The 18,004-nt window shown below is 43.3% G+C and overlaps 1 protein-coding gene across 2 annotated transcripts in view; it reads left to right on the top strand.

Annotated features, from left to right (window-relative positions):
- ATP6V1A (ATPase H+ transporting V1 subunit A) overlaps nt 1-17,925 on the top strand; it is a 33,603-nt gene extending 15,678 nt beyond the window's left edge. For both annotated transcript variants that reach the window (XM_069785907.1, XM_069785908.1), the window contains exons 4-15: nt 1,011-1,225; nt 1,954-2,091; nt 2,604-2,755; nt 3,613-3,775; nt 5,048-5,156; nt 5,955-6,077; nt 6,166-6,280; nt 7,389-7,452; nt 8,224-8,427; nt 12,182-12,276; nt 13,498-13,669; nt 15,631-17,925. In XM_069785907.1, coding sequence (XP_069642008.1) covers nt 1,011-1,225; nt 1,954-2,091; nt 2,604-2,755; nt 3,613-3,775; nt 5,048-5,156; nt 5,955-6,077; nt 6,166-6,280; nt 7,389-7,452; nt 8,224-8,427; nt 12,182-12,276; nt 13,498-13,669; nt 15,631-15,723 — 1,643 coding nt within the window. In that variant the 3' untranslated portion in view covers nt 15,724-17,925. The remainder of the gene's footprint in view (nt 1-1,010; nt 1,226-1,953; nt 2,092-2,603; nt 2,756-3,612; nt 3,776-5,047; nt 5,157-5,954; nt 6,078-6,165; nt 6,281-7,388; nt 7,453-8,223; nt 8,428-12,181; nt 12,277-13,497; nt 13,670-15,630) is intronic.
- Nucleotides 17,926-18,004: the final 79 nt, after the last annotated feature.

Genomic DNA, 18,004 nt, shown 5'->3' on the forward strand with positions numbered 1-18,004 from the left:
TAAAATGTATTTTCTGTTACACATATATGAGAGAATGTCAGAAAAGAAGTTATAAAACTTGAAGCCAGACCTTCTTTTTTTTTTTTGTCATATTCTTTTAAACTTAAGAGTTGGCTCTCCATATCTGTAGAGGCTAGGAAGAAGCCTGTGCTGGCTCCCAAAGCTTTGTCCTGAGGAGCTAGATGGTAAACTGGTGACTAGCTCCTCTCTGTACCTAATAATTTATCATTTCAGGTGGCATCGTCCTTGTGATATCTAGTGGCCTTCCATCAGTAAGTGGAACAAGTTTGAGTATAGTTTACTCTTCGGTTGCTGATGAGAGGGCTCTGTCATAGGGCTCTCTGAAGTCAACTTTTATTTACTCTCTTGAGTCATGCATAGGGTTTTGGAGGTTTCTTTTGTATTCTAGCAGTATTGTAGTATTCTTTTGCCAAACTGCTGGCTCTTTGCTGAGAAGTCCATTGTATATCTTTGGAGCTTAGATAGTGCAAAGACTGGGCAACCTGATACCAGAGAGGAGGGAAATAATGCTAGTCTTGGACAAACTCCCTTTAAAATTACGCTGCTGTCAAAAAGGCTGTGCAAGGCTCAAGGTCAAAACAGTTGTGGTCTCTAACAAATTCTGAAGTGAAAAATTATAGGTTTCATAACATTGTCATAACCTGTTTTCCAGGTTTGAAGATTTAAGAAATGCCTGACATTTTGTCATCCTGCTGCCTGGCACTCCAGTAAACTCATCCATATAGTTGACTCAAACTAACGATCATAAAGCAGAATATTTACCCCTACTTCGCCTCTCTGGAGGATGAGCAACTTTGTGGCTGTAGTATTTTCAGCTGGAGTTTAGTATAAAGCCTACATGCTTCTCAAATGATGATGTGTAATATAGTAATAAAAATATTACCTTAAAGTCAGAAAGGTGGTTTAAGAGTATGATGTTGTGAATGTGATGCCTTCTGCCCTGTCTCTTTCCCTTTCTCTGGATGAACTTTTTCTCAGCAAATCTTTAGCGGGTGTCTCTGTAGGAGATCCTGTACTCCGTACTGGCAAACCCCTGTCAGTGGAACTAGGGCCTGGCATTATGGGATCTATTTTTGATGGTATCCAGAGGCCTCTCTCAGACATCAGCGCTCTGACCAAAAGTATCTACATCCCTAGAGGTGTCAACGTGTCAGCTTTGAGCCGAGATGTCAAATGGGACTTCACACCTTCCAAAAATCTGCGGGTAGGTCCCGAAAAGCCTGTTTTCCTTTCTTGCTCCTCTACCCCCAGAGCTTAGGGCTGGAGCAGAATGCTGAGGCTGTGACTGCTGGGAGCTATGGTTAATGCACTGTTTAAGTTTGTGAACGGGGGTGCTAGGAGGCGGTAGCGATGTATGAGACTGGATGGGGATCACCAAAACTTACTCTCTGTGACTTACTGTGTGTTGCTGCTGCATACGAGAAACTTGCAAAGTTTTAATGTGTTTGCAAAACTGTAAAGAAGCTGGTGGAATTGCAGTAAGCATTAGCAGGAGCAGGTGTCACCTGAGCAAAAAGAATGACTGCAGAATGCATTTCGTGAATGATGCAGATAGCCTTAGAGCTGGAAAATGTCACAGCTTTAGCCCTTGGCATCTTTTTTCCAACTGTGCAGGTTAGCATATGCTATTCTTTTTCTACTTAACACATTAAGCTGACAGATATAAAAGAAACAAGGAAAGTTCCTTGCATCAGTCAGTAATTGCTACTGTCTGAGCCTTGAAAGGCGCCTGAACCCAGATAGTGTTGCTAGCAATGTGCTGTTAGTGTAATGAGTTATGTAAATGGGGTACTGTGCTGTAACAATGCATTTATAAAGGGAGTAATCACAGTGCTAGACTTTAGCTATAGTTATTTTATGCAGTTCTTTGTCAAGGTTCTTTTTTAAAACTGGAGTTCTCACTTATGACTAATAGACCTGTTCTGATTTTAGGTTGGCAGCCACATCACTGGTGGAGATATTTATGGTGTGGTGAATGAAAACTCCCTTATCAAACACAAAATCATGCTGCCCCCACGGAACAGGGGTACAGTTACATACATTGCTCCGCCAGGAAACTATGACACTTCAGTAAGTTTCCCAAACAGCAGTTGCTGGTATACTCATTCTATGTCTCTTTCATAAGGTTGATGTACTCTTTCTGTTCTGCATGATGCCAGCTAGAAAGTGTTTCATGCGACAAGATGTCTGAGTTAACGATAGCTTCTGCTACCCTGCCTGCAGGGGTTATATGATTATCTTGTGCAGTTACTTTCTATGTATATGGCTTCCCAATGGCACTTCAGTATGCCATATTTGCTGACCTCTGTGGGGATCTACAATATCTTACGAATATGTAAAATTCAGTTGCTCTTCAAAAGCATACTTTTAGTTGAAGCTTCATCTTGCACTTCTTTTCCCCAGTAGCATTGTAAATAAGGGAAAGAGCCATCCCTCAGGAGGGGATGATAGTGTGTTGAGATTCTGAGAAATCTGTGGTGGTATCAAAGACCTAGCTGTGCAGCGTAGCTGAGATGAGAATTTGTGTGCTGGTCCAGTGCACAGCTATTTGCTTACTTCAGATGTCTGGTGCTGTCTGTTAGGATGTTGTCTTAGAGCTGGAGTTTGAAGGTGTGAAGGAGAAGTTCACTATGGTCCAGGTCTGGCCTGTACGTCAAGTCCGTCCTGTTACTGAGAAGTTACCAGCCAATCATCCTTTATTAACTGGCCAACGGGTCCTGGATGCCCTCTTTCCGTAAGTACTGCCTTTTATTTTCTAGTATGTAAGAAATCTCTCTTTGGGCGGGGGGGGGGGGGGGGGGTGGGGTGGGGAGCAGAGGGAGGAGGCCTTAAATTTTTTTTTTTAAGGGCAAACAGACCCCAAGCTTTCACTATGTATCACAGCATAATCTCAAAAAATACTTAGCTGAATTCCTCATATTTCTGTATCTGGCAGGAGAACCTACTAGTGGAAAAAGGAAGAGAAGTTTAACAAGATAGTTCTAGTGCATTAATCTAGAAGAGAATGGGCAAACGTAAACTTAACATAATCATGCCATATCTACAGAAAGGCTGGAACTTTCAAGCTTGATATCTCCATTTGAACACATAAGTAGGATCTCTTTCCATGGTCTTGAAGATGTATAGTTTCCAATGATTTTGGGGTCACCACTTATGAAAACTGTTGCACTTAACTGTAACACCAAACGCTTATTTAAGCAGCTAACTTCCAAGACACTAAATTCAGTAATTTTGGTCCTAAAATATCATGCTGCTTATTCTTATAATGCACAGCTAAGTACAGTTGTTCTTTTCTTAGCATTTGCATTCCATTGGTGCTTCCAGCTGTGAAAACTGCTATATTTTGAGCCTGGAAGTCTAGCTGTTGTACCAGCATAACTCATGTGTTTCAAGGGCAGTAGAGGAAAAGGATAGTTTATTCCCTCAGTCTTTTGGTTTAGTGAAATACCTCTGTGTTTCTCACCCAGAACACTGAACATGACTCCTGTTGCTCTGCTTTTAATTAGGGAGTTTTATTGGAAAACATATTCTGAGATGGGAGAGAGCTGGTTTTTTGTTCCTTGCAAATCAGAGTCCTTTTTCTTTACTCAGGTGTGTGCAAGGGGGTACAACAGCGATTCCTGGGGCATTCGGTTGTGGGAAGACTGTGATCTCACAGTCTCTCTCAAAATACTCCAACAGTGATGTCATCATTTATGTAGGCTGTGGAGAACGAGGAAATGAAATGTCTGAAGTACTGAGAGATTTCCCTGAGGTTAGTATGGAGAATTCATGGAGACTTAAACCTTCTTGGGAAGACTTGCTATTGTACTGGTATTATAACTGAATAAAATATCATACTGGTAGAGTGACTTGAAATTATCTTCTTGCCTCCCTGCTGTAAGTTCTGGCTGTAGTAGCAGAAATCTCTTCTGGCTTGTTCAGGAATGATTTCAGTGGCCCCTCAATAAACATCTGTACTAGTTCTTGGGTGTACCTTCTAACTTGTTTAAAATAAAGCCAAAATTAATGGCAGGGTGTAATTTAGCACAGTTATAAGCAGCTTACCTTTCACTGGTAATGCCTCTCAACTTTACGAACTTAACCATGCATAGCAAATGCAGCATCTGTATTTACAGGGTGCAGGGTGGTGACACAACAGTTACCAGATATTACTTTGACACATTAGGCTTTGGAATACCTTCTGAAGGAAGTAGAAAATGCCTGTTTAAAAAAAACAACAACAAACAAATAAAAAAACCCCTACAACAAAACAAAACCAAAAACAACCCCCAAAAAACCAAAACAACAGGTTTACTAATCCTTCTACCTGTTGTTATATGTTAGTGAATTAGTTGTGGCACAGTCTTCTGTAAAATATGGGAAAGAAGCCAGATCATCTGAACTGTTAGGTTGGAACTCCACAGTCAGAAATAAGGAGTGAAAGGCTTGGATGTGTTGATTGATTACAAGATGAGAAAGTCAAGCTGAGGTGGCCATGCAAAAGGTAAATCCCAGGGTATTCATACGTGGACTTCTGCACAAATGTCAGGATATGCATTCTGTTGTTCGGGTGCTTATGAGGCTTCACCGGGGTTATGTGTGTGGTTTTATGTCCAGTTGTCAAAGATCAACTTGGACCGGTGTAAATGGAGAAAAAAAGCTCTCTGATTCCTAATGGACTTACAACAGGACGCTACGATTTTTTGGCTCTTCCAGCCTAGTAAGCTGAGAGAGGATAATGTACTTCTTGATGTGGTGGATTTCTCATTACTTGTTTGAATGGGATCAATAGAGATTTGCCAGTTGCAGAAGATGAGATGAGGCTAAGGCATGTATGTTAAAGAGTTAAGCTGTGTGCAAGCTGGAAGGCAAACCAGCATAGTATCCTGAAATCTTGAATCTAGTCTCTGCTCTTGGTAGGGTAGCTGTGAGGAGAGTATCCTGATACAAGGTGAGTAATACAGTAAAAAAACCCAAACAACAAAAAATAAATTAAAAAACCTTGCTACTGTTACCTTTGTTCTTTTCTTTTCTTGCATTTTAGTTAACAATGGAAGTTGATGGCAAGGTAGAAAGCATCATGAAGAGAACAGCTCTGGTAGCAAATACCTCCAACATGCCTGTGGCTGCCAGAGAAGCCTCTATCTATACTGGTAAGATTTACAGGAGGCTGGAAGAGGCTGTGTAGAGCAAGCCATCATGCTCTAGTATTTTCAGTTCCTGAGGTGGTCAGTACTGAAAAACCTGCTTAGTTTGAGAAGTCAACCCTTTCAGGCCTTGCCTGCATGAAGTCCTAGTATCTTAACTGAATTTGGCTTGCTTGTATATAATTACAATTTCCGAATATTGAGTAAATTTTGCTTATAAGGTGAACTTACTGCACCAGCTCTCATGTATTTTTTCTCCGTGTGTTAATTATGTCAGCTTTTGTTTGCAAATAGCTTTTTGCTGACAAGTACAGCCACCTGATGGGCAGGAAAAATACTCTCGGAGTTGGCAGGCTAGTCTTTCTTCTGCAGCCTCTTAGAGGGTTTTTTAAATTCTTTTTTAGGAAAAGTTGTCAGATAATTAAGATAAAACATGACCTTTTCTCACGGTTGTATTCTGGTAGTTTGAAAGGGAAGGAGGCGTTTTACAGTAAGAAGAGGCTTTGTTCATGGCTTCAGTGAGGCAAAGAGTAGCATCAGTGACATTGCCATGTCTCTTCAAAGAAATACATGAGAATGTAAGATGAGCCAGAGTGGTTCATAAGCAGAAATGGGGAGGGTGAGAAGAAATAAAAAAAAAAGACAGCAAGGACATGATCTAGTGGGAAGAAAGAATAACTTTCAGTGTCTATTTCCATCAAAACGTAAACTTTAATTTGGCTTACTTGCATCTTAGTGACAACATGCAAGCATAGAATTCCTTTCTGAACTCTATCCTGCAACACACTGTTGTCTTTGTTCTAGGAATCACCCTGTCTGAGTATTTCCGGGACATGGGCTACCATGTCAGTATGATGGCAGACTCTACTTCCCGATGGGCCGAGGCCCTCAGAGAAATTTCAGGGCGACTGGCTGAAATGCCAGCTGGTGAGCAGTCTTTTCTCAGTCTAGTCTTGTAAATGCATCCTTTAAACTCTGAGCCTTTGACTCACTTTCTGTGTGTTGGTGTTTGCAGACAGTGGTTATCCAGCCTACCTTGGTGCCCGTCTAGCCTCTTTCTATGAGCGAGCTGGCAGAGTCAAATGTCTGGGAAATCCTGAAAGGGAAGGCAGCGTCAGCATTGTTGGAGCGTGAGTGTTGCATTTCTTTGCTTTGCATTGGCTGCAGTTTTTCCTCTGTGTTTTTGTATGTCAAAGTACCTGTTTTTCAGACAAAACGGTCTTCTTGCTCTGTGCAGCTGCAGAACTAAAAATATGTGAATGAGTAGGTAGATGTTTAGTCTCTGTTCACCCAGAACTGCTGCTAAATTGTGCGTGGGGGGGCAGAAAGAATGAATGTGGACAGGTAGTTCTGTGAGGTATGGAATCACAGTCACTTGCAGCAATTGGAGCAAATGGCTCAGGGAAGAATGTCGTTAGAGCTGTCAGTGAAAAGTATGTCAAACCATGCTCAGAGCAGGAAAGAAGGGGCAGTTAGAGCGGCAGTGTGTGCACTTGGGGGCATAAGGAATTGTGGTTCTCTTGCTTAAATAGAGTAGAATTACAGCATATCTCAAGCTGTGATGGGCTGTGAAAAGCATGTGGTCCACAGACATTCTTCTAGACTATGACTTGTGTATCATACTGTGGGCAAAGTGAATTTCCTCCTGACACATTTTCAGGCGAGCCTCTAGCATCTGCAAGAACACCTAGAGTCCATTGTTCGCTCTGCTTAGTTCTGCTGTCCACAACATACGTACACAAACGCATTGTGCTTTTGAGGTTGGAAGATTTTTTTAATTGCTGGGAAAGGCACATATTAAGGTGTCAAGCCCAAATGAAGTGGTTATTGTATAGGTGGACATCTGAAATAATTTCAAATTGGGATATTGTTTTCTGTAAAGTAACCATCTCACTGTGTTTCATGGTGTCCTATCAGCACGCTTGCTGAATGTGTTCCACTTGAAATAGGTTTGATAATCCAAGCTGGAGTTACCACCTGGAACTAAAGTGACTGAAATCATAGCCTGATACTGTTAATCAGTTGCCGATATAACTATATTTCATGGTATGCTTGATGTTACACTTGTGTGGGTATGCATCAGACACTTTCTGCAGTGGAAGCTTGCAATCTGTTACTTGAAATCGTGTTGACTTTTCTGGTTTCTGTGATCACTGAGCTGTGCAGTCTTATGTTCAGTACTTCAGTTTAAACTGTGAAAGCAATTCTGATAACTTCTCCTTATTGCTTCCTGCTCAGTGTCTCTCCCCCAGGTGGTGATTTCTCTGATCCTGTCACATCTGCTACACTGGGTATTGTTCAGGTACGTCCCACGATGTTGCAGCTCTTCTGTCCACTTCGTTAGACTCAAAATGATTCTGCCTCAGTGCATTTGTGCCAGTGGCTGGGGTCTGAGAGCTTTGATTTGACACAGGCAGCTTTGTAGGGTGCTTTGGAAAATGTTCTAACAGCGTAAAAGGTGACCTTATGAGATGGTCTCTGAACTGATGTGTTTGAGATCCCTTTGGAAGAGGGAGCGAAGGTAGCAATTCCTTCCAATGCTGACTGCTCAGTAATATCTGTGTGCTTCCTGATTGCTGCCCATTGAGCTGCACTCAACTGTGGCTGCTCTCAGCTGAGATGGAAAGTGAACCAATCTTAACAGGTGCATTGAAACCACAAGAAAAATCCTTAGAGCAGCTGACTGGGAGAAGAATGTCTTGCAACTGATTGCAGCCCTGTTTTGGGAAAAGTGGAGACTTATTAGATGTAACTCAGTTAGACTCCAGTGTTGACTTTGTCTTTGTTATGGCTGATTTCTCCCCCATGAGGAGTCTCAAGCTGAGTAAGTCTGAACTCAGCTTAAAAGATGCATCATTTTTTGAGAAGTGTATTTGAAAGTCACTGCTGTAGTTAAATTAACATAAGGAAGGCTTTCTTTTTTTCTCTCAGGCTTTCATTTGTGATACCCTTTGCCATGTTGCGTTTGCTCAAACTTGCTTTCTGTATTGGGTTGGTTTTTTTTAATTGCCTTCAATTATTTTGGTTCGTTTTTTTATTTGGAACACTGGTTGATCTTTCTGCCTTCTGACAGGTTTTCTGGGGCCTGGATAAGAAGCTGGCGCAACGCAAGCACTTCCCCTCTGTCAACTGGCTGATCAGTTACAGCAAATACACGCATGCCCTGGACGAGTACTACGACAAGCATTTTACAGAGTTTGTCCCTCTCAGGACAAAGGCTAAAGAGATCCTACAGGAGGAAGAGGACCTTGCAGAGATTGTGCAGCTTGTGGGGAAGGTGAGTAACCAGCTGTGAGGAAATGTGGTGTCAATGAACCATCCTCCATTTCCTTACTGCTAGTGCAGGCTTTTGACCGGGTTTTTGGCCAGACTTGATGGATACCGCATTGTGCAAAAAAGGCAAATGGTCACTGGGAGGTGTCAGACTTGCTTGCCTCTAACTGTGCTTTATTCCAACTTTCTTACGTGTTGTTGGATTTCTAATGACAAATACTTTTCTAGATTTGATAAACCTTGGCTTGACGCTACTTTTCTCATGTAAATTAGATTGCAGGACATCTAATGCTGGAGTTAAGAAACTTCACTTGCTTCAGTGTTCTAGTCCTGCTGAAATGTCCTTTGCTGCCACTTACAATAGTACTCCACTGGAAGTAATCTTTGTAAGAGAAACGATGCAAACTGATCTTTACTGTTGAAGCCCTCTGAAGGGTTACAGGTTATTAGAAACCATGTTGCCAGCTGCGGAACAGAGGTGTTGGCATTTACAAGCTGGCCTGTAGAAACAGAACTGATGTCTGCTTTTTTCGAAAAACTGGATTACCTGGTTTCTTTGTGGAAACCTGTGACATGACATATGGCTCCATTTTACAGACATTCCTTAATTTCCTTCATTCACCTTACTGTTTTGGAGAGAAAGCTGAATTTAAACAGGAAAATTTCCCCTGAGACCTCTCAAAAGGGACCCAGTGAAAACTCTGTGTTTCAGCTTAGCCCTGTAAATATGATAACTGACAGCTGCTTAGCACATACTTGACAGTAATTTCATTCCATGATGTTTGGATGAGCTATGCTGATTTACAAGGTGGTAGTAGCGTGTGGTAACATGTATTAACTACAGTTATTTGGAGGAAGTTTGCTCCTGGTGCTGTCCCTATTCACTGATGTTCTAGTCCAGCCAAGATGAGGCCTTTCACCACCAGATCTTGCCTAGCAGAGCTCTGTTCTCTAGATGTGTCTTTGAAGAAAAGGAGATGTGATATTAGGGCCTTCTGCAGTTTTCTATTTACAAAATTATGTTCCAAAAGACTAGTCTACAGAGCAGGGTAGAATCAGTTCCTTGGTGTGGAAGGGATATTGATAAGCCAGTGCTTGTAACTAGGCATTATTCCCATGATAGAAGTACTGGAACTGGTGATCTTATTCTCAAAGATGTTATCTTTAACAGTTTCTTTCAGTCTGGGCGTGGCCAACAACTGCAACAAACCTTTAGAAAGGGGGAATTGTGGAGAAACAATGAGATACTTTTTTTTTTTTTCTTTTTAGCTCTGAATTCTGTTAGTCTCCTCATGAAAGGTCCAAGCTTCCTGTCTGAAAAGCAAGCTGGGGTACTTAAAACTCAATCTGCCCCCTGTAGCAAAAGGACAGTGAAGGTGAAGTGACCTGTGGTGCCAACAGCAGCAGTGTGCAGCAGGGTTGTGCCTGTCCTGCAGAGTACGACAGGCATTGTCATCAACTCCTTTGCTTTTCTTGAATGCCAGACAGGGAAAGCCCATTGGTAGCTGTGGAGGCTAGTACCAAATCCTTAAGATTACTTACTGATCTAGCATGCTGCGATCTATTTTTTCATCCATGGACATAAGGATTGAGGAAGGTAAAAACAACTTTACCCCTTTATGTAGGAAGGTGATGTTTCAACATACCTCATAGCAGAGCTGTGTGTGTTTTCTGTGCCTGGTGGCTTTTCTATTATCTTAAAGGAAACTTCCTTATCTTGGTTTATCATCAACCAACGAGCAGGGGCTTGTGGGGAATATGAAGCTCAAGGGCAGCCTTGGCTGCAGTGACCATGAAATGGTGGAGTTCAAGATCCTTAGAGCAGCGAGGAGGGCGCACAGCAAGCTCGCTACCCTGGACTTCAGGAGAGCAGACTTTGGCCTCTTCAGGGATCTGCTTGGTGGAGTACCAGGGGATACAGCCCTGGAGGGAAGAGGGCCCCAAGAAAGCTGGTTAATATTCAAGGATCACCTCCTCCAAGCTCTGGAATGATGCATCCCAACGAAGAGGAAGTCAGGCAAAAATGCAAGGAGGCCTGCGTGGATGAAGAAGGAGCTCCTGAACAAACTCAAACACAAAAAGGAAGCCTGCAGAGGGTGGAAGCAAGGACAGGTAGCCTGGTAGGAATACAGAGAAATTGTCTGAGCAGCCAGGGATAAGGTTAGGAAAGCCAAAGCCCCGACAGAATTAAATCTGGCCAGGGAGGTCAAGGGCAACGAGACAAGCTTCTGTAGGTATATTGGTGATAAGAAGACTAGGGAAAATGTGGGCCCTCTCTGGAAGGAAAGGGGAGACCTGGTTACCTGGAACATGAAGAAGGCTGAGGTAGTTAATGGCTTTTTTGCCTCAGTCTGCACTGGCAAGTGCTCCAGCCACACTGCCGAAGTCACAGAAGGCAAAGGCAGGGACTGGGAAAATGAGGAACTGCCCGCCATAGAAGAAGATCAGGTTCGAGACCATCTAAGGAACCTGAAGCTGCACAAGTCCATAGCACCTGAGGAGCTGCCTCCTCGGGTCCTGAGGGAACTGGCAGAGGAAGTGGCTAAACCACTAACCATCGTATTTGAGAAGTCATGGCAGTCTGGGGAAGTTCCCAGTGACTGTAAAAGGGGAAACATAACCCCCATTTTTAAAAAGGGAAAAAAGGAACACCCGGGGAACTACAGGCCAGTCAGTCTCACCTCTGTGCCTGGCAAGGTCATGGAGCAGATCCTCCTGGAAGCTATGCTAGGGCACATGGAAAATAAGGAGGCGACTGGGGACAGCCACTAAGGGCAAATCATGCCTGACATATTTGGTGGCCTTCTACAATGGGGTTACAGTTTTGGTGGATAAGGCAAGAGCAACTGATGTCATCTACCTGGACTTGTGCAAAGCGTTTGACACTGTCTTGCACGCATCCTTGTCTCTGAATTGGAGAGACATAGATTTGACAGATGGACCACTCGGTGGATAAGGAATTGGCCGCACTCAAAGAGTTGCAGTCAATGGCTCTATGTCCAAGTGGAGAGCAGTGACAAATGGTGTTCCTCGGGGGTTGGTATTGGGACTGGCGCTGTTTAACATCTTTGTTGGTAACATGGACAGTGGGATCGAGCGTGCCCTCAGCAAGTTTGCTGACAACACCAAGCTGTGTGGTGCGGTCAACACGCTGGAGGGAAGGGATGCCATCCAGAGGGACCCTGACAAGCTTGAGAGGTGGGCCTGTGCAAACCTCAGGAAGTTCAACAAGGCCAAGTAGGAGGTCCTGCATGTGGGTCAGGGCAATCGCAAGCACAGATACAGGCTGGGCTAGGAGTGGATTGAGAGCAGTCCTGCAGAGAAGGACTTGGGGGTGTTCGTTGACAAGAAGCTCAACGTGATCCAGCAATGTGCGCTCACAGCCCTGAAAATCTGGCAGTGTTCAAGGCCAGGTTGGATGGGGCTTTGAGCAGCCTGGTCTAGTGGAAGGTGTCCCTGCCTGTGGCGGGAAGTTGGAACTAGATGATCTTTAAGGTCTCTTCCAACCCAAACCATTCGATGATCAGATAGACTTGAAGTAGACTTATTGACTGTTTGGCCCATCTTAATTTGGCAATCCATTAAATCAGCTGTTCTACAGCAGGGAGTGATAAATACCCAAAAGACAGAATTCTGCTGGAAGCTATCATAAGAGGGTGGGAAGAAAACAGGTACTGAAAGATAACAGTTCTTGGCCAGGGCATACCACGTCCTCATGGACTTGAGTACTAAACTAACAATGTACCTTGCTTTTCTAGGCTTCCTTGGCAGAAACAGATAAAATTACCTTAGAGGTTGCCAAGCTGATAAAAGACGACTTCTTGCAACAGAATGGTTATACGCCTTATGACAGGTGAGGTCTGACAGGCTACTCTACCCTTTTGGTCCTATGTAGTCTGGATTTAGACAGCTATTTTATTTGGAAACGAATCAGTGCAGAAATTAATTTTACTCACCATAAACAAATGGAAGAACTGTGCTTAGGTAGGACATCAAACAGTGTATTCACATTGTCTTACCAAAGGCATGCAGACCTTTTCCGAATGCAGTCACACCCTTTGAATTTCTCAGGCTCCCATCTATTTTTGTTAGCCAATATTTCTGCAATAGTCTGTCCTCCTTAGGAGGAGGAGATGAGGACCACTTTATTTTCACAGTCAGCATCCAAAGTCTTCCTGTTTATTGTAGCGATGAATGGAGGACTGCAAGAATCTGCTTTCAGTTACTGTTGCATAATTCTTAAGTTTGATCCATAAAAAAAAAAATAGTGGATTTTTTCCCTAGTGCAGTGCTTATTATCCCTGTCTGCTTTGCTTCTTTCTATGCTATCCTTGTGTTTTAACAGCCTGACAAGGGGCCTTTTGTACTTCATCTCACTCCTCAGCCCAGGTAGATCAGGAGGTCTTGAATAGTTCACCACTAAAAATTTAGATGTACATCATTCTGTAACAGTGTGTGCCTTTGATTAGGTTACTAGGGTAGGTATGCTTGTACGTGATGGGGAAGAAGCACAGGAAGTAGCACGATGTAGTGTATAAATAATAATAATGAGGTACCTTCTGTGGCAGTCATCTACCCATTAAAAATGGAGATTTTTGTGTGTGGAGTGCTCTTGTCATGGAAACACTCCCTTTCCTGTGAGCAAAGAAACTTGCAGAGCTGTCAGGTTATCCCAGGCTGCTTGGAGGAAGCCTCCTCCCATGATGGACAAAACAGGAAGGAGGAATTCCGTTGGCTGCTCTGGTGTGTTTTCCCTTTCTTGTTAGCGTTGGCACAGATTGAAATGTGAGACTTGTACAGCAGTGGTTCCTGTTCTCTCCTGTTTTGCCCAGTGTTTGGGTGCTGCTTCAGAAACCTCACTTCAGGACAATCGTCTTAGCCTATGATTCACCTATTTAAAAATGTGGGACTATCAGAAGCAGTTTCTCTCCTTTGATGGTATGAATTAAAAATACCTGGAGTAAAGCAGGCTAGCACTCTTTCTGTCAGGTGAGAATTCAAAGTTGTTGTGAAGGCAGGAGCAAAGGCTAGTCCTGTTCCAAGATGCCTGACAGATCCTCTTCTGTTCCATCAGGTTCTGCCCCTTCTATAAAACGGTAGGAATGCTTTCCAATATGATTGCGTTTTATGACATGGCACGCCGTGCTGTAGAAACCACAGCCCAGAGTGACAATAAGATCACGTGGTCCATCATCCGAGAGAACATGAGTGAAATCCTCTTCAGACTTACCTCCATGAAGTTCAAGGTATGTTGTAAGGAACCAGGTTGCACTGCTTTTTGTGAGCTTCCAGGGCCTCTGAAAGGCTGTTACTCAAAGGTGGTCCTCAGTTGCCTCAGGTAAAGGTCTGTGAACAGAGACTTTTTGCAATCATTTTGAATCCACTTAAAGAACTGGTTTTAGTTTGAGCACAGGAATGGTCAGTACAGAAGCCTAGTTGGGTGGTGCTGGCTGCAGAGCCTTAGCAACCCCACCTTCAATAGTCTCTTTTAAGTTACATGTATTCATGGTAATAGTACAAGCACCTTTCCTGGCTGTTTTGAGGTTTTTGTGATAAAATTCTGTAAAAAATTGTAACATGTTCTAAGGAGACTATTCGCAGATAAAAGCAGCCTAAAGTTTAAATCCAGGAATGTGCTAAAAAGTGAATGATAGAAATGTTGATCGAGCTATTTTAAGTAGAAGTTAAGGAAAGAAATGCTAGACTCCTGCAGTAATACGTGATGTGCCCTGTGTTTGACTTCAGGGCCTGAGGCAGGTGACTAGGAGGAGAGGAAGGGAGGAGTAACTTCACCGTGGGCTAAAGAGAAAAGAAGTGGCTCAGAGCACCTGCTCTGGGTAACTTCAGTAGCTGTCTTTTTAGGGTACAGCTCTCCTAAAACTGTTCCGGAGCATGCTGGTGTAGCAGTTACTGGTAGGACAGTAACCTGTGATGCTGGCTGATGGTAAAGTACCTAAGGAATATTCTCTATGAAGTATAATGCTTACTGTGTTACAACTCTTATAAGCTAATATTGCAAATCTTTTGTGAACAAGTACCATAAGATAAAATTATGTTTAAAACTAAGTGTTCTGGCATGCCAGTGTATTCTGTTCCTGCAAGGTACTGGCTCATTTCTGCAGTAAGCAGATCCCTAATATATATTGTCAAAGCATCAAGAACATAAGATACACTTGGGGACATGAGCTGCTTTGAGAGCTGGTTATATAGAGATAGGGGAAGTAATATGCTTTTTACAAACCCTGGCCATCAGAAGACACCTAGCATACAGGAGAGTGGTGGACAGCATGGCTGAAAAAGGGAATCCAGAGGGTGAATACATGTTAAGTGGAGCCAGCCCTCTAACACAGTAATAGTTACGAAAGGAAAATTCTGTTTCCTGGGTAACAGTCTAAAAGGTGTGAGAATTTAAATGTTCTGCATCCTGCAGTCTGTGGACTTTGGAGAGACAATGAAGGAGCAGTGCATCCACACATGTAAGTCCTCTGTGTTTCCCAAGAGCTGCACTGACCCAAAGGAGTGTAGTGCTGAGAGAGGAATGGTGAAGACATTGAACAGATTGCACAGCTTGGCAGTTAATGCTTCTTGCAAGGAAGGCCTCCCAGCCTCAGAGCAAAGCTGATAGTTATTTTTTTTTTTTGCCCTTCTCTTTCATGAAAAGTATTCTGAGAAAATGAAGCTGTACAAAATTGTTTTTGAGCTTTTTATGATTTCACAGTAAGATTTTAATTGGAACTGAGTGAACTCTGAGTGATGGCAAAGTAACTCTTGCACCTATAGGCGATGCACCCCAAAAAGTAGAGCAGAGCATTTCTGAGTCACAAAGATCTTTACTCTGTTGGGTTTGGGGATAGGAGCTGGTATTAATTACTGCAGCTCTTGAATCACACAGCATTAACAGAGACCCTCAGTACTACTGAATCCTTTCCAAATCAGTTGCTTTTTAATAAAGTAACTGCTGCTCACAAAAAAATTTCTGTCCAGTATCCATTCTGCCTGCTCACTGAATGTGGAAAGAGGATGAGATTTAAACCTCATGGCTGTTGGCAAGGCAGACAGGAGGCGGAGATGGAGCTATAACGTCTGCGCTGCAGTTAGCAAGTGTTAATCCTGAGGTCGAGAAATTATAGCACTGGCAAAGCAGGGCTGCCTTAAGTACCCAAGGCTTTTCCTGACTGATCTGTTCATTTGTGGTGTTGTCTTTCAGGACCCTGTCAAAGATGGTGAAACAAAAATCAAGGCGGACTATGCTCAGCTGTTTGAGGATATGCAGAATGCATTTCGCAGTCTGGAAGACTAGACTCGACCTCTGTGACCACTCCAGTTTGTCCTCTCAATTCCTCATCTCAACTCCTCTGCTTCCCTACCTTACAAGAATGATGCAACAGTACTTGAGTTGATAAATACCCCTATGTTTTCCCTGTTCATACTCAGAGAGTGTCCTTACAAAACATTCCTCTTAGTTTGTGTTTGGCATTGCTTTGTGTGTGTCTGAAATGGTGAATGATGTGTGAATGGGCCTGGCTGAGTGAGGAAATGCTGTTGTACACTTCTGGGGTGGGAAAAATTTCACCTTGCCTCTCCCAGCTCTCCTGGTAACCGGTCTTTCACCTTGGGCTGTAACCAGTTGAGCTGCACCGGCAGAGGAGGTGTAGATCTTAATGCAGTCACACGGTACGTTCTGAGCTGGCAGTGGTAAGGGCATTTACATCTGGCACTTTGCTAAGTGACTATCATGACGTAGAACTCCCTATTCTCGAACAGAATTTTTGACCACATTCTGATGATATGTTGATAAAACCAAAAATTCTTCACTACTCTGTTCCTTCTGCAACTCTCAGCTGAGCCTGTTGGTATTGAAATGTGGTAGTTCTGGATCTCTCCAAGAAGGGACTAGCTAGAAGATGAGCACGTATAAGCCACCAATATACTTCTGTACGCTGGAGAAACAGAATTTTATTTTCCTACTTAATACAGATAGGACTGTTGGACTTGGCATCAGCTAAAATCAAAGCCATAGGTGCTCGGCTTCCAGTAGAATTTTACCTTCTTGCCTTCCACTCACCCCGTAACATTTCCTGACACTCAGCTGCTTTAATTTGTGAAGTTTGACTGCTGCTGTGTACTGCAGGACATAGATAGCAAGTTACAGTGATGCCATGTGTGCAGACCAGGAACACAGTCCTTCCTCGGCGGTGCTCTTGTCTGCTGGTGCAGTTGCCTCCCAGTGCAACGCCCTGGACATGCTAAGGAAAGGAAAGCGTGTGCTTAGCCTTCCTCCTCCACCTGTGCTCACGTGGCCTGTTTGGCTGTGGCACAGAAGGTCCCCAGTTCTCGTGTAGGAGGAATGTATGATGCTAAACTGGGGGCGGGGGATGAACGGGGGAAGGCTGATAAGTACAAAATGTATTTACTCCTGCCTTCTTGATTATGATGCAAGAAAAACCAGTGACTGGTCTTGTGCTCTGGAAGCACTCTGTCAAGCAGCTGCAACTGCTGTGTCTTGGGCTTGTTTATTGGCAAAACTAGTACGAGATGAGGCATGAGCATAGAGTGGCATTTCTGTCCAAATCCAGGAGCCCAGCACTCCATACCATTGCTGCCATGACAGAGAGAGAAATGCTGGCATCCTCTCCAGTCTCTCCCTCTCACTTGTGTCAGGTGGCATCTGCACTGCTCGGTTGTGCAGCTCTCTGTGCCCAGCTGGGTTCCAGCTGATGTCTGCTGCTTTGTTATAGTCATGAAACAGTAACCGTTGTCGGTGACACCATGGCAGTGGCGTGGCTATGTAAGCGTTAATTCTGCACTGAAGTATTTCCACCGGCTGCCAGCTTTGAACAGTAGTGATGCAAAGGGATCTTGTGCTACGGACCAAATGCTGCCACTTCCATTATGGCATCAACTCGCTGTTTGTCAGGGGAGAGCCTGGTTGAAACTTAAAGGGATTAACTATTTTTGGTTCTCCCCAAAGAAACTACTCCGCCAGCTGATACTCTGGTAGTGAATGGTTTAAGTTTACAGCTCACTAAACTTTTGGTGTATGCTGCTTATTTTACCAATGAGCATGTGTGAATGAGTAGTCACCGTCCAAGCCCTTGCTGATTCCTCATCGTTCGTACCCTTCACCACTGTACTATGTAGCATTTCATGCTAGAAACCAGATGTTCTTATCTCTTTAAATAGACGATGTTATAAACTTTACAGAAGATGTCTAAGATAATGCAGTTCTAATATTTATTGTGCTGTACCTGGCCCTGAAGTGTGACCAGTTCAAACAGTTTCATATATATTTTTGTCTTTTTTGTTTTGTGTCTGTTTTCAGTGTTGAGATTCAGATGTCCTGCAAGTCTTCCCCCACAGCTGTGGGAGGAATTAAAAGATGGGCAGAACCCCACGACCTACTTTATCTTGTATATTTCATAATGTATGTTGCTGGAAATTGTGTAAAAAAAGAAATTTAAAAAAATGTTGAAGTCAATGAAAATAAAATTGATTTAAAGTAGGTCTTATCTGTCCTATTTTCTTATGTCAAACCAAACCTGTGCCATAGTGGTGTACACAGCATGCTCACAGCTTGCTTA

Source organism: Haliaeetus albicilla, chromosome 6 (assembly GCF_947461875.1).
Source record: "Haliaeetus albicilla chromosome 6, bHalAlb1.1, whole genome shotgun sequence".
In the NCBI taxonomy this organism is placed as follows: domain Eukaryota; kingdom Metazoa; phylum Chordata; class Aves; order Accipitriformes; family Accipitridae; genus Haliaeetus; species Haliaeetus albicilla.